The sequence below is a fragment of the Anabas testudineus genome, chromosome 18, assembly GCF_900324465.2.
Source record: "Anabas testudineus chromosome 18, fAnaTes1.2, whole genome shotgun sequence".
Lineage (NCBI taxonomy): Eukaryota > Metazoa > Chordata > Actinopteri > Anabantiformes > Anabantidae > Anabas > Anabas testudineus.
Window position 1 is genome coordinate 30,708,205 of NC_046627.1, and position 14,283 is coordinate 30,722,487.

The 14,283-nt window shown below is 38.0% G+C and overlaps 1 protein-coding gene across 1 annotated transcript in view; it reads right to left on the bottom strand.

Moving 5' to 3' along the window:
• Positions 1-571: 571 nt before the first annotated feature.
• nat16 (N-acetyltransferase 16) overlaps positions 572-14,283 on the bottom strand; it is a 37,270-nt gene continuing 23,558 nt past the window's right edge. The window contains exons 2-5 of the mRNA XM_026352435.1: positions 9,155-9,380; positions 7,949-8,173; positions 7,451-7,785; positions 572-6,246 (exon numbers count right to left, since the gene is read on the bottom strand). Coding sequence (XP_026208220.1) covers positions 6,018-6,246; positions 7,451-7,785; positions 7,949-8,173; positions 9,155-9,370 — 1,005 coding nt within the window. The 5' untranslated portion in view covers positions 9,371-9,380 and the 3' untranslated portion in view covers positions 572-6,017. The remainder of the gene's footprint in view (positions 6,247-7,450; positions 7,786-7,948; positions 8,174-9,154; positions 9,381-14,283) is intronic.

Sequence of the window (14,283 nt, forward strand, 5' to 3'; positions counted from 1 at the left end):
ATGGGAAAGGTTTGTTCATGTTCTCCCTTCTGGAGGTCAAAGGTATTAATCAAGCAATGAAAAATCACTACAAATCAAGCACAAGATTTAATGTACAGAGTCAATGTTGAAATAAAATGGTGTTTGATTTATTTTATCACATTGCTAGTTAAAATTCAAGCAGCATCTTCTATTTATAACTTGCATGTAACAATATTAGTCTTAAATATAACTGCTGTCTGGTTAATGTAGGATTAAAAAAAGAAGACTACATTTCTCTCTGAGATGTAAAAATATAAAGTCTCACAAGAAGGAAAACCTCACATACAGTAATAAGTAAGTAGTATACTAAATGTATTTAGTTACATCTTATCTCTCAGCTTAATAACCCAAGCCTCAGCCATTTCCACCTCTTACTGTTCTAGTCCTCGAGTGTTTTTTTATGTTCTGAGAATAAAATATAGTCTTGTCTTCAGTGCCACTGTTTACAGATGTACAAAACTCTCTGCACTCTCTTTAAGAATATCTTTCTTCCTGAAGGTGATGCTACAAAGACCATGTCCACAAAAGTTGGTCCTTTTTTAAAATGCAATCCAAACAAAAATCTGTGCTTTGTCAACTCACTTGTACCTTTATTTATCTGACAAATGTCCAAGAAACGATTGTTGGCGTTTCCACCAACCTATGGATTTTAATTGGGTATGCACCTGTAGAGAACACACTCAAGAAAAAAAAAAAGCTGGGGCACAGGAAAAATAAAAGTGAAGTGATCTGGATGGTTCCATAATTAGCAAGTTCATTAACAGATGAAGGGATTGTGCTTGGGCGTAAAAGGAGCATCCATTGTTGCAGCTCATGACTTTATGCCAAAATTCCTGAGAGAATTGTCAGTCAGTTAAAAAGAATGTTGTCAGATTACCAACAATTTTGTTCTGCTGGTCTAGAAATACAACCTTTAGACACATAAAAGTGCAACTGGAATTCTCTGTTCTCAAACAAATAAAAATTGTCATTTAACGCAAGGGTGATGAACATATGCTGTTGTAGCATCCAACTCAAACAGTGAAAATCTTTTCTTTGTACTTTTGTCAGATTAATAAAGGTTTTAGCAAATGAATAAATCACAGATTTCGTTTTTATTGCATTTTAGAAAAACGTTTAGAAAAAAAACTTTTTGGATATGGAGTTTGTAAAGGAGAGATTGGAGCTCGTCTGTTATTGCCCATAAACAACTAAAGTGCATGCTGCTTTACCCCCTAACTCAATGGCTTGTACAGTAATTGATAATACATACTTTAATATAATACTTAACCCTATAATACTTATAGGGATTGCAGCACAATGCCTTAGCATTTTATTCACTTGTATACAAAGTATACAATCATCACATTTTTCACAAAAAGTGCTATAAGTTAACAAGAAAATCTGTAATTCAACTCAGTGTCACATGCAACCACTGATGATATCACCATGGACGTGATGGGTTTTGGGGATATTGTAGAAGGAAAGGGACAGACATTTAACTTATAGACAAGTATTCGACTAAAGCGTATCTTAAGAATACAAACTCTAGGACTATGCCGCTTTGTTTTCCACATTTGCACTATACAGTAATTGAGAAACATAGAGGTTTAGCAGTCATGAAATTTGGCACAGGCAAACTCTGGAAATCTGGAAACACATCTGAGACACCAGAACATATATTACCTGATAATAGGACTGAGAGCACTACTGGGAACTAAAGCCAATAAAAAACATCTCTAGTTTTAAATTAAACATTTCATTCTCATTGAAAGCATATCTATTTGATATAGATATGCTTTTTCCTGTTCCGTATGCTTGACTTGAACGCTTTGTACATGTTGATGATGCATTCCCATTGTAGCTGCTGATCAGTATCATAAACACTGCCCTTAGACAGTAGTACCCAGTTTTACATGTTGTAAATAAAAGCTAGGTTAGTGGTGAAATGATTCATGTATGTAGTAATATACCATATCTAGGGCTTCACGGGCTGTGAAGAATTTCTTTAGCTGACTCTTTAAAAGCACAGGCATCAGTAGCTATTGTACTTTTACAGGTATTACAGTCTGTTGGAAGTTGTCAGGGAATTCATCATCAACACAAAATTCTTAACCCAAAAAGTTTCTTAAGAGGCTGTTTTCAACTAAAAAGACAACCCTTCCTGAACATTAACCAAACAGTTTCAGCCTAAACCAAACAAAACCTTTTTTTTACTCATTACTAAAAGCTACATGCACTAACCCATGTGATTCTAATTAGCATTGGTAATAGAACTAATTAATGGCTTCACCTGGATCAGTGCTTTCTCATAATATGTGCTCAATACTTCTCTCCTGTGTCATTCCAATTTAATGCACATAACATCTTCTATTAATTGGAATGTTTCTTTATCTATGTTGCCTGATTTAATTATTACCAATGTCTGGTCTTAATTTCCTAGCTGCACTGGAAACATTTTTAATGAACATTCACATGTTGAATTCTTATTTCCCTCACTGAAATACAAAGAAACAAATCTACAGCAATATCAGTAACAGTAATACTTTGTGAGGCCATAGGTACAGCAGTGGTTTAAGCTAAATGTTATGTCAACATAACATGTTCTTATTAAGATTGAACATTTTGACATTTAGCAAAATAATGTATACTACCGATACATATGTGGACAAGATTACAAATATTGGCACCCTTACCTTAAAGAGAGAGAAAAACCTACAAAGGTCACTGAAATAACTTGAAACTGACAAAAGTAATAATAAATAAAAATTAACTCATGAAAATCAGACATAGCTTTTGAGTTGTGGTTTAACAAGTTTAAAAATAATAAAAAACTAATGAAACTGGCCTGGACAAAAATGATGGTACACTTAACTTATTTTTTTGTCGCACAACCTTTTGAGGTAATCACTGCAAGCAAGTGATTTCTGTAACTCTCAATGAGACTGCTGAAACTCTTGACAGGTATTTTGGCCCACTCCTGACGTGCAAACTCCGCTAGGGTTCTTGGGTTTGAAGTATCCCTTCTCTAGCCAGTCTCAGACCTCAATCCTATACCACATCTTTGGAGGGAGCTTAAACTCAGCGTTGCTCAGAGACAGCCCCGAAACCTGACTGATCTAGAGGAGATCTGTGTGGAGGAGTGGGCCAAAATCCCTCTTGCAGTGTGTGCAAACCTGGTCAAGAACTACAAGAAACGTTTTACCTCTGTAATTGCTGTACCAAATATTAACAGATTTTCTCAGGTGTGAAACACTTATGTTCAGCAGTGCAAGACAAATAAATTCTTATCATACAATGTGATTTCCTTGAATTTTCTTTTTTATTCTGTCTCTCAGAGTGGGAATGCACCTACAATGTGAATTTCAGACCCCTCCATGATTTGTAAGTGGGAAAACTTGAAAAATTGCAGGGTGTTCAAATACTTTTGTTCCTCACTGTATTATTACTTTTGTCAGCTTCAAGTTATTTCAGCGACCTTTTTTATTTCTTTAAGGGAAGGGTGCCAAGAATTTTGCCCATGTCTGTATATAACGAGGGGAACATGAATATGTGTTCTAAATTTAGCTTGAATTTATGTTATAAAGCTCAGACACACCCATGGTTGCCTAGGTCGATGTTGGGCCATTGGTAACTTTCTGACTGGCTACTTTTTGTGGTGTGTCCCATTGGCACTAGTCAGATTCCACGCATCAGAATGCGTTAGCTGGCCATTAACATACTAGTGGCACAATGAGAACTAGGGGGATTATGAAAGTTATTCACCCTGAATGACTCATCCTCTTGCGACCATGAATGTACCAAATTTCATGACATTCAATCCAATATGCCGCAAGGTCAATCAACACCTTATGAATTAAACTGCTGAACTAAGTTAACTGAACTGTTTAGAACGATAATTTAAGCTTCCTAATTGAACTTAGTATAATTAGCAATATGCTGTTCATTTGTGATCTGGAAACTAATATGCTTTGACATGACTGAACCTTTTCTTAATGCTGGACAGAACAGAAAAAATGGTTATTTAGAAGGATTTGCCAGCTAATATCAGGGATAGTTAAAACATTTAACTATATTTCATTTTAACACTGTTATTTTAGTTCTACTCTTTCTCTCTATGTTAACTGAAGCCAGTAGCAAACTGCACAGTAGTCTGTTAACATTTTAGCAGTAGTATCTTAAACACCACTATAGCATTTTGTTTAGCATTATGTGAATAAACTACAAAAGTAATCCTAGATTATTTTAATAAATTAATGGTTTGTCATAACATTTTATTGTAGCGTTTAAGTAGCGTTGTTGAATTAGTAATACCATGTATATAGATGCACAGAAAGTATTCAGACCCCTTCACCTTTTGCACATTTTATTGTGTTGTAGATTTAAATTCAAACAGATAAAATTGCAATTTTGGTCATCAATACACACTTAGTATGAATAACAATGACAAAGTGAAAAATGGTTTTAGAACATTTAGCAAATTTATTGAAAGTTTAAAACTAAAATCTCCCATTTGCAGAAATATTTAGACCATTTGTCTTTTATTCAGACTATCTAAATTTTGCACTATAAAATATGAAACAAGTGTTGAATTTTCTAACAAGCACAGTAATCAATTATTTTGAAAAGTAAGATTTTGGAACCACCAGCATTTTTCCTTGATTTGGATGTCCAATTGACCAAACTGAGTAACCGAGTGAAAAGGACCTTGGTCAAAGAGGTGACCAAGAACCTAGTGGTCATGGAAGAACCTGTCGGAAAGACAACCATCTCAGCAACAGACCTTTATCAGGCCACTATGTAGAGCATGGTAGAGTAGTTACTAGAAAAGCAGACAATTCCTTTTTTTTTTTTTTTTTTTTGGGTAACATGGCAAAAATGGCAATTTTACCCATTTAAAATAAAATCTACAACACAATATTGACCCAAAAATGAATACTTGTATTATTCACCGTTCATTTGCTAGCTTTAAAATTACATAAATATTATCTTATGTTTAAGACAGTGTGTTTTGGACAAATGCAGATAAGAGAGTTCAGTCTGCTAGACTAGTCTAGACCAGGCTGTTATTTGACATTTTGGTCCCACAGATGTGATAGAAAGTGTTTTTGCAAGACTGTGAATCACATTCCCACAAGTTAATTAATGAGTAAGTGAGCTGCAATTTGATGTAAAAGTGAAGGGGACTGAATATAAATATATACAGATAAAAGCTAAGCCATAAGTACGAACATAAAAAAGGCTCAGTAGAAAGCCATTTTACGACAGAGCATGGTCATTTCACTAATATTATTGTTTCTGCCAAGTTGATGAAGTCATCTAAAGTATCTAGTTTATAGATGCTTTTTATTTCTTTTTCATTCTAACATAGACACAAACTGTCGTTGTTGCCTGTAGTTTTAATAAAGTGCCTTCAGAGTTGGGCAAATTTTGTAACCCAAGTCAACCTGCATATATATTCAGATGTTTGATATTTACAGAGAGAAGACAGATTGAAGTTTTGTGGTTAGGGTACTAACAGTACTTTTTTTTCTACAAAGAAAACTCTTATTACAAATTCAGTGTCACAATACAGAGTGAACATAATATCAAAAACAGCAGTAATCATTGTAATAAACTAGCTAAATAAATAAGATGATGACTCAACTTTTAATTCACCATAGTATTGTTACCTACAGGTCTATTTTGGCTGGTCCATTGTTTAATAGTTTTATCAACACATCTCTAACCCATTGGATACTAGAATATCTACAAATGTCGTACTGGTCAGAGACCAATTACAACTGATTACATGATGTGTTCATGATTTTATGTCCACATAGTGTATTTGTTTGCGTACTGTTAAATCAAACTACATACATAGAAATTTTAGTATGTAGAAACTATATTTTGTTTGCCTACTTTCTATAACGTCTGTTTTGTGTCTGAAGTGTTTTTTTCTGTAATGTGTAATTGAGTTGTTTCCATTCATTGCTGTTAGGTAAACCCTTTATCCACCTACCAATCGTGTGCTGTAACTACACCATGTCTGACTCCACCACACATTGCTCAGTGTACTCCTTCACCAGCTCCACGCCTAAGGTGTTGAGACAGAATTCAGCCATGGGTTTCCAGAGAGGTGGGTCCAGAAAGATCTGGCACATTACATGACCCTTTAGGGTGGCGGTGTGCCTCTGCAGATGGCACAAGAACTGCTGCCGAGCCAGATCGAGGTCTTTACCGAACATGTCAATGTTCAGGTAATACCTGTTAAAAAAAAAAAAAAAAAGGTTCATCAGTCAAATTAATGGAAAGAATGTCTTATCTGAAAATGAGCAACTTGTACTGTAAGTATGTAAAAGTCACTATGGGATCTACTGTATCTTCCTGTAGGTGCATTGCCAGCATTGCAGCAAACATATACTGACTAATAATAATTGTAATGGTCTGGATTTTGTGGTGGCCAATCCATGTGTAAAAATTATGAGTCATGCTCCCTGAACCAATATTTTGAACCCAATGGCATTGTCATGCTGATTGCCATGAGGAAAAAAAATCCACTGATGGAATGAACTGACCTCATTGTTTGGGCACATAACATTGCTGAACCTAGACCTGACCAACTGCAGCAACCTCAGATCACAGCACTGACTGCCTCCACAGGCTTGTACAGTAGGTACTAGGCATGATGGGTGCATCACTTCATCCGCCTCACTTCTTACCCTGATGAGGCTGTCACTCTGGAACAGGGGAGATCTGGACTCATCAGACCACATGACCTTCTTCCACTAGACAGTTCTTAACCCAGTTTTAGTAGTTTCATCAGTTTCCTTAGCTCTTTCTTTGCTTGATGCATGCCAATAATTTGACCCTATAGATTAACATCTTTTGCACGACCACAGAAACCAAGAAGCAAAAATTGTGGTGCGAGTGTAAATACAGGTGTGAGTTCACACTCTAATTCTGGAAAATAGAGCCCATTGTGTAGTATCTAACAAATTTACAACTCTGGCACACACCCAGTGGTATCATCAGAAGATAGTAAGCTAGAGAGCAGCACATGTATACTTCTATCTAGTATCTGGAAGTTGAGTCATGGCAACTGGACTTCCTTCTTGAAACTGGTTTGATCCCAGCTCCTCCTGTCACATGTTGAAATGTCCCTGGGCAAGATATTGAACCTGAAGTTGCCCCCGATGAGTCAGGTCAGCTGCATGGCAGTGTGTGTGTGTGCTTGCGTGTGCATATGGTTTGAATGAGAAGCAGTGTAAAATCCCTTTGAGTACCATTTAGGTAGAAAAGCACTATATAAGTGCAGATCATTAACCTTTTTACTCATCCAAGTAGCTTCTTCAGTGTGAAGAACAAGAAGGAAGTCCAGTTGCCATTACTCAACTTCCAGATAACTTCACCAGGATGACTGAGAATCTTCACTGATTATAAAATAAGAGCAATAAAGAAAGACAGTTACCAGTCGTCTCCAATGGGCACCCTGAAAGGGAAGGTACAGAGGCTGGCCACAGTAGGGTTGGATACATCATCAACCATCCAGTCAATGTCCTTCTTCATTAGTATAGACATGTTACTTGGTACAAGCTTGAATGGTTGCCAGTCTTGAATAATGGTGGAATTAGGCAGGACTCCGTGCATCAGGTCTGTGGTCAGATACAGATGGTGGATAGCTATTTGGTCGAGACGCACTGGCAGAGAATTGGAGGAAGAGGTGGATTGGATGTCTCCACCTAGACCAAGCTCAGATAAACGGAGCTTCAAATCTTCAGCTCTGAAGCGAACCAGAAGAATTCCCTTAAAATGCAAAGCATATGTGTGACTACAAAATACAAAATAAAAATAAAAAGATTAATAGTAATTGACATGAGCCATCTTGGTTTTTATCAACAGCAAGCAGGTAAGCCACAAGCAGATCAAGATAAAGAAAAGGATTTCATTATTATTGTGTCGCTGGTACCTGCTTGGTTATGATGCGATACTTCTGGAAGTCCTTGGGTCCAAGCTGATCATCACGTGTCAGACGGCATACTTTGATATCTGGGTACTTGGATTTGATCAGTTCGGAGCAAAAACGCAACAGAACACCTGCCACACCCTTGCCCCTTTCCTGTGGGGCAACACGAAGACCTTCTACCAGCATTGTCTCCCCATCATCAATCACACACACCGACTCCAGTGCAATCTGATGAGCATTACAGAATGAAAAATAAGAAAAAACAAAACACAAATTATCGTGACATGGACATTTTTGGAACTTTCCCTACTTTCCCTATAAGTAGGACATAAAAAAAGCGTTTAAGTGAGCAACAGTTGCCCTATTGGAAGTTTTGGGAATCAAGGACATATCAATCAGAGCATGGAATACAAGCCTCCTGCGTCAAACCACCCATTTTCTATCTTTAATCAAGGTCTGGGTCACAGCAGAAGCAGACTAAGCAATGTGGCACAACCTTTCTGCTGGTGGCCAACAGCAGACTGCCCTCCAGGTTCAAAGGGAGTTACTATGTATACTGTATGTGATTGTAACTGTCTTAGAATCTTATTTGAAAGTTGTATGAGCTAAAAAAGAATTGGAGGAAGCTGCAATCAAAGGTCAACAGATATACTGATAATCTAAAAAAAAAGGCAGTTAGTTTCACAAAATAGATTTGGCTCTAGTTCCCAGTTTTGGTTGAGGATTCAGTAGAGAGGGTTCTGTCATTTCAAGTAGATAACCCTCTCCTCATCCATTAAAATGCCACCATTTTTTCCTACCAACCTGCCCAACATTTGCCTATTGCTTGTTGTTGCTCTTCTTTTCTCTCTTTGCTTCCACTCATCCCAGTGGGAGTTTTTTCTCTCCACTTTCAACTAGTGCTGCTCAGGGGGGGTTTACTTGGTCCTCTTTATAATTCTGTAAGGTTTTAATCTTACTACAGAAAGGGTCTTGAAATTATTTTATTGTGAATTGGCACTATTTAAATTAAACTGAATTCTAAAATTTAGCTTTAGCCTTGGCAGGCAAGGCAAGGACAAAACAAGGCAAAGAAAAGACATTGGAGTATGTTTGCCACAGATTTTCATGAGCCATAAAGACATGTCTATATTTTTATGGAGATAGCTAACTTCAGTGATTTCTTAACCCCATGAATTTAAATATTCTTATACAATTTACTGAACTTACCACTTTTCCTTGTTTACGGGCCAATATGACTGTGCGGTTGGTCTCCTGCAGCCAACTGGTGTATCTAGTGGGTAGGTAGTCAAGACCTCCATAGATGTCCTGGCTCATAGACATGATCTCATCGAAGTCTTCCTCCGTAGCTACAGTGAATTGAAGGCCTGCCTGGGACAAGGCTTCTGGGAGCTGGAGCATGGTCAGGCTGGTATCAATCTTCATCTTGAAACAGCTGATGAGAGACAAAGTGGAAGAGAGGTTATTGCAGATTGTATTTGTCAAGAGTCTCAGACCAGTATGTTATTACCACCCAGTCAAAACTGACCGATCACTGCACCTACTTTAAGTATAGAAGTACAAAAGAATTTATATTATTTAATAAAAAAGAGCACTTGGGAAATTCTAGGATAAAAAGAAATTATATACCATATTAAATTATGTGGACTAAATTATTCAACTACTGACTACCATGCTCTGAATCAACAGAAATACAGTCATGACTGTTGGGTATGATACATCCATTCTCCTCCTCTCATGTCATCCAACCACAGTCTGGACCCCATCCCCTCCACTCTGGTAATCACATTTTTTAACATTTAAAGGCCATGTCACACCACTCTTTTTTTTTTTTTTTCACTTAAGAGCTTGCCTACAGTTATCAACTCTCTGTTTGCTCAGCAGCATCACACACAATATTAAAAAAACGTTGAAGACGAAGAGGTTTTCTGCAACCTCCTTTGCACAAAAACACATCAGATGAAACTAAAAAGGATCTCTCCTTGCTTTCAATATCTTCCCCCAACTTAGCTATTTTTCTTGCTTTATGTCTCACTCATAAGTCATTCTAGAAGCTTCTGCTAAATGGCTAACTGCAATCTAAATGTAAAGGGACAGGCTGGCACCTTGATCCTTTCTTTTCTTATAAGTCCTGTAAATGCATACATTCACCCCTTTAAACCATATTCATTCAGCAAGCATTCATTCAATCCATTCAGCATAACAACATAAGATAGGTGTGGAGGGGCATAAGGACCATCACTGGCTACAAGTCCAGCAGCCAGTCAACTGAGGGGACTGTAGACCAGGCCAACAAATGTAATAATTCTTTTTCGATTCCAGGCTACCCGTTCCTCATTCCCTCCTCCAAACAATTCAGCCACCACCCAAATGATCTCAGCAGATCAGGTGAGAAGAGAGCTGAACAGGTTTCACCCCACAAAGGCTGCAGGGCCAGATAGAATCAGCCCAGAGGTGCTGAAAGTCTGTGCTCCCCAGCTATGTGGTATTCTCCAACACATCTTCAACCTCAGCCTGCATCTGGAGAGAGTTCCTCTTGGGTGGAAAAAGTTGTGTGTAGTTCGATTGAATAAGAAGCTATGGCCCAGTGGCTCTGAGTTCACATATTATGAAGGGTTTTGAGAGGCTGATCCTGGAGTCCCTCAGTCAGCCTCAGTGCTTATCAATTCCAACTTGGAGTAGATGACGCCATCATACATCTGCTCCATCACACCTACACCCACTGCCTGGGGGCGTAGTGAGGATCGTTTGATTTGAAGGTGGCAGACGCTAACAGGCTGGACAAACTGATCAAGTGGGCTGACTCTGTTCTGGGGGTAGAGCTAGACCCTCTACATGTTGTAGCTGAGAGGAGGATGCTGGCTATACTCCTCTCAATCCTGGACAATCCCTCTGTCCCCCTACAAAGTGTGGTGGCTGGACAGAGGAGCACATTCAGCCAGAGACTGATCAACAAGTGTTCCACAGAACACCATAGGAGGTCCTTTCTACCTGTGGCCATCAATCTTTACAATTCCTCCCCCCCCTTTGTAAGGGGTGGGGGAACCGACAATTTCTTGTCATATTGTCAATATAATTATTGACCCATTTTCATTCATCTCACATATTCTGTACATATATTGAGTTCTCTGTATTGATGTTATTCTGTATTTGTGTGGGTGTGGCTTTTTCCTGGTTGTGGTTCCCTTTCTTTCTTTCTGTGTTGAGAACAACCATAACAAACAATTTCCATCTGGGATTGAGAAAAATTTTGAATCTGCATCTTGAATCATATGGCAGCAATACTTTGTTGAACTACAAATAATGACAAACACGGGTACAGTTTTTTAAATATAACCTAACTAAGGAATTCACAAAATTAAATATTTTATTTGAATATTGATCCACATTATCAAGTATGTAAAGTTACACCTACTGATCAGATATTATAAAAAAATGTTTTCCTAATGACATTCTTATTACATATATTTACAAAGTTAAAAACAGAATTTATTCGCTTCAACAAAAAAGTGGCGTTGTGGGAATCGACAGATTTGAAACCTTTGCAGGCCTCAAATGTGGCATTAAAAGAACCCAAAGTTGGGATTAATTGCAAATTTTCCTGTTTTTCCTTTGTGAAATGCTGAAAGTCCTATACAGAGCAGTTATTGTCTATAACACATGAGCTTACATGATCTTAATAGAAGCTGCTGTCTGAGTTTTAGCGGGTGGGATTGACGTGAGAGATTTACATTATTCCCCCTCATTCGGAGCCTAACTTACCAAGTATCACAATTACATTCGTCTTGGAACTGAGATCACACTGGAGATACTTCACATAGTCTATATTGGCTCCAATGCTCAGGTTTTATTTTGGCCCTGATGACAAACAGTTTGGAATGGTAGGGAGCCTTAGCTGGAAGTGAAAGTATAATGACTCTGACACTGCAAATGACTTTAAGAGTTTTAAGAGTAACCGTTAGGTCAGAGGTTGGAGGTTTACAGATGGCTGACGTGCACACCACCCAAATCTCAACAACTGGTGTGCAGCTGTGTGTCAAGAAAGTAATGACAGTTTGAGCTAGTGTAAAAGCTGTTAACATCTCTATTCTGGGACTGCTGTTCTTTACTTTATTAAGTTTTAACACGTTTTCAGGCAAGAATGTACCCATCTAATTTTTAAATATGTATTTAGTTTATCCAAATAATGTCTATTGGGATTTTTTTCCCCAACAAGCAGCTTGTAAACAGTGACCAGTTGTAGTTTATATTTTTTTACACTATGACCTAGGTAACATTAACTTCCATTTCCAAATTTATTCCACATCCTCAGTAATTAGGTGTTTTTTAAGTGCAACAATGTCCCTAGTGGGCATGCATGCAAGTCAAATTGCAACATAAATTTAAATCTAAACTTCATATGCTCACATACAAGCAGCAACTTTTTAGTAAGGTCATTTAAAGTGGTCGCATTATACTTAATTTAGGGATTATATTTTATTCTGGGGATTCACTAATACAAGATTATGTGATTTTCTAGTTTAAAAAGAGCAAATATTTTAATGAGTCTTAATGCAACAGCTTCTCTGGCCTTCACAGTGAAACGGGTGGGCTATGCCCAGCTGGACCACAGACTGTAAACAGTACTGGCTTTTCGGCTGACTTGGCTGACTGAAAAAAGTGGTAGGCTGTGAAACCAGTTGTCTGTCAGTGCCATTAGCAGATGGAAAAAAATGCTCAAAGTCTGTTTCTGGCCTGTATCTGTCATAGTGTTATGGTTCCGTCTTTGAGAAAAGTAAAAACAGTAAAAACCTTTTCTGCATAACATGTCTGCACAGATACCTCTGCAGGTGGATGTACAACCGTACAGTTGTTAAGGTAGGTGTCAACCTGCATGTTTTATAATTTCTCTCCTAGCAGTGCAGGCAGGATGGTGTTAAATGCACTTGAGAAATCAAAAAACATAGTCCTCACCAAGGCCTTAGGGCTTGTCCAAGTGAGTGTGGTGCAATGGAGCAGATATATGATGACATCATCCACTCCAAGTTGGGGTTGATAGGCCAACTGGAGGGGGTCAAGTGAGGGTTTGACCAAAGACCTGAGGGACTCCAGGAGCATGTCGACATCTTACTTACGGGAACTAGGCACCTGAAAGATAGCAATCTCTGGACCCTCCTCGCTGCCACTCTGTCACCTGACCTGAATGCCTTCCTTTTGTCATTCAGGATGACTCTGATGTCTTGAGTAACCCAGGGATTGATATGTATTTTTGAGATATTTCTGAGGTGATAAAAACATGTTGTTTGAATTAAGCTGCATGAAATTTTGAGCCATCTAATTTTTTTTAATCTCATTTTTACACTCAAGTCAGGAACTCAGTCCTCCATGGTCAGAGACCTTAAAGGGACAGTACAGCTGATTGTCATCAACATAGCAATGGAATGAATGTTCAGAACTCAGCTGCAAGACTCTTAATTAGAAAAATCAAATATGAACACATCACTCCTCTCTTAGCTTCCTTGCACTGGCTGCCTGTATGTTTTAGGATAGGATAGATTTAAGATTTAGATGAATGTCTTTCCGTTGGAACTGGTTTTCCAAAGGACTGATGTTGTAGTTGTTGTAAATTTTGTTTGTATTATTGTTTATTGTTTCCTGCATCCCAACCGGTCAAGGTAGACGGATGACTAACTTGAGCCTGGTTCTACTAGAGGTTTCTTCCTCTAGGGGGAGTTTTTTCTCTTCACTGTTTGCCTAGTGCTTACTCAAGTTGGTCTTTTTGGGCTACCTGTGTTTTTTGTCTCTTATGTGAAGCACTTTGTAACATATGTTTAGAAAAGTGCTCCATAAATAAATGTATTATTTAATATTATTATAAAATAGAAAGAAAATCATACATGAGTTTATTTATTTTTTACAAATTAAAATCTGAAAAGTGCAGTGTGCAAAAGTATTCAGCCCCCTTTTCTCTGAGTGCATCCAATTGCCTGCAGAAGTTGCCTGATGGTTGCTGACTGATTGAATGTTGACCTAATGACTGAATAGTCCACCTGTGTGTAATTTAATCTCAGTACAAATACAGCTGTTCTGTGACAGCCTCTGTCGTTTGTTAAGAGAATATTGAGGAGCAAACAGCATCATGAAGTCCAAGGAAGACACCAGTCAGGGATAGTTGTGGAGAAATTTAAAGCAGGGTTAGGCTATAAAAAGATTTCCCAAGCTTTGAACATCTCACGGACCACTGTTCAGTCCATCATCCGCAAATGGAAAGAGTATGGCACAACTGCAAACCTACCGAGACATGGTCGTCCACCTAAACTAACAGGCCGAACAAGGAGAGCACTGATCAGAGATGCAGC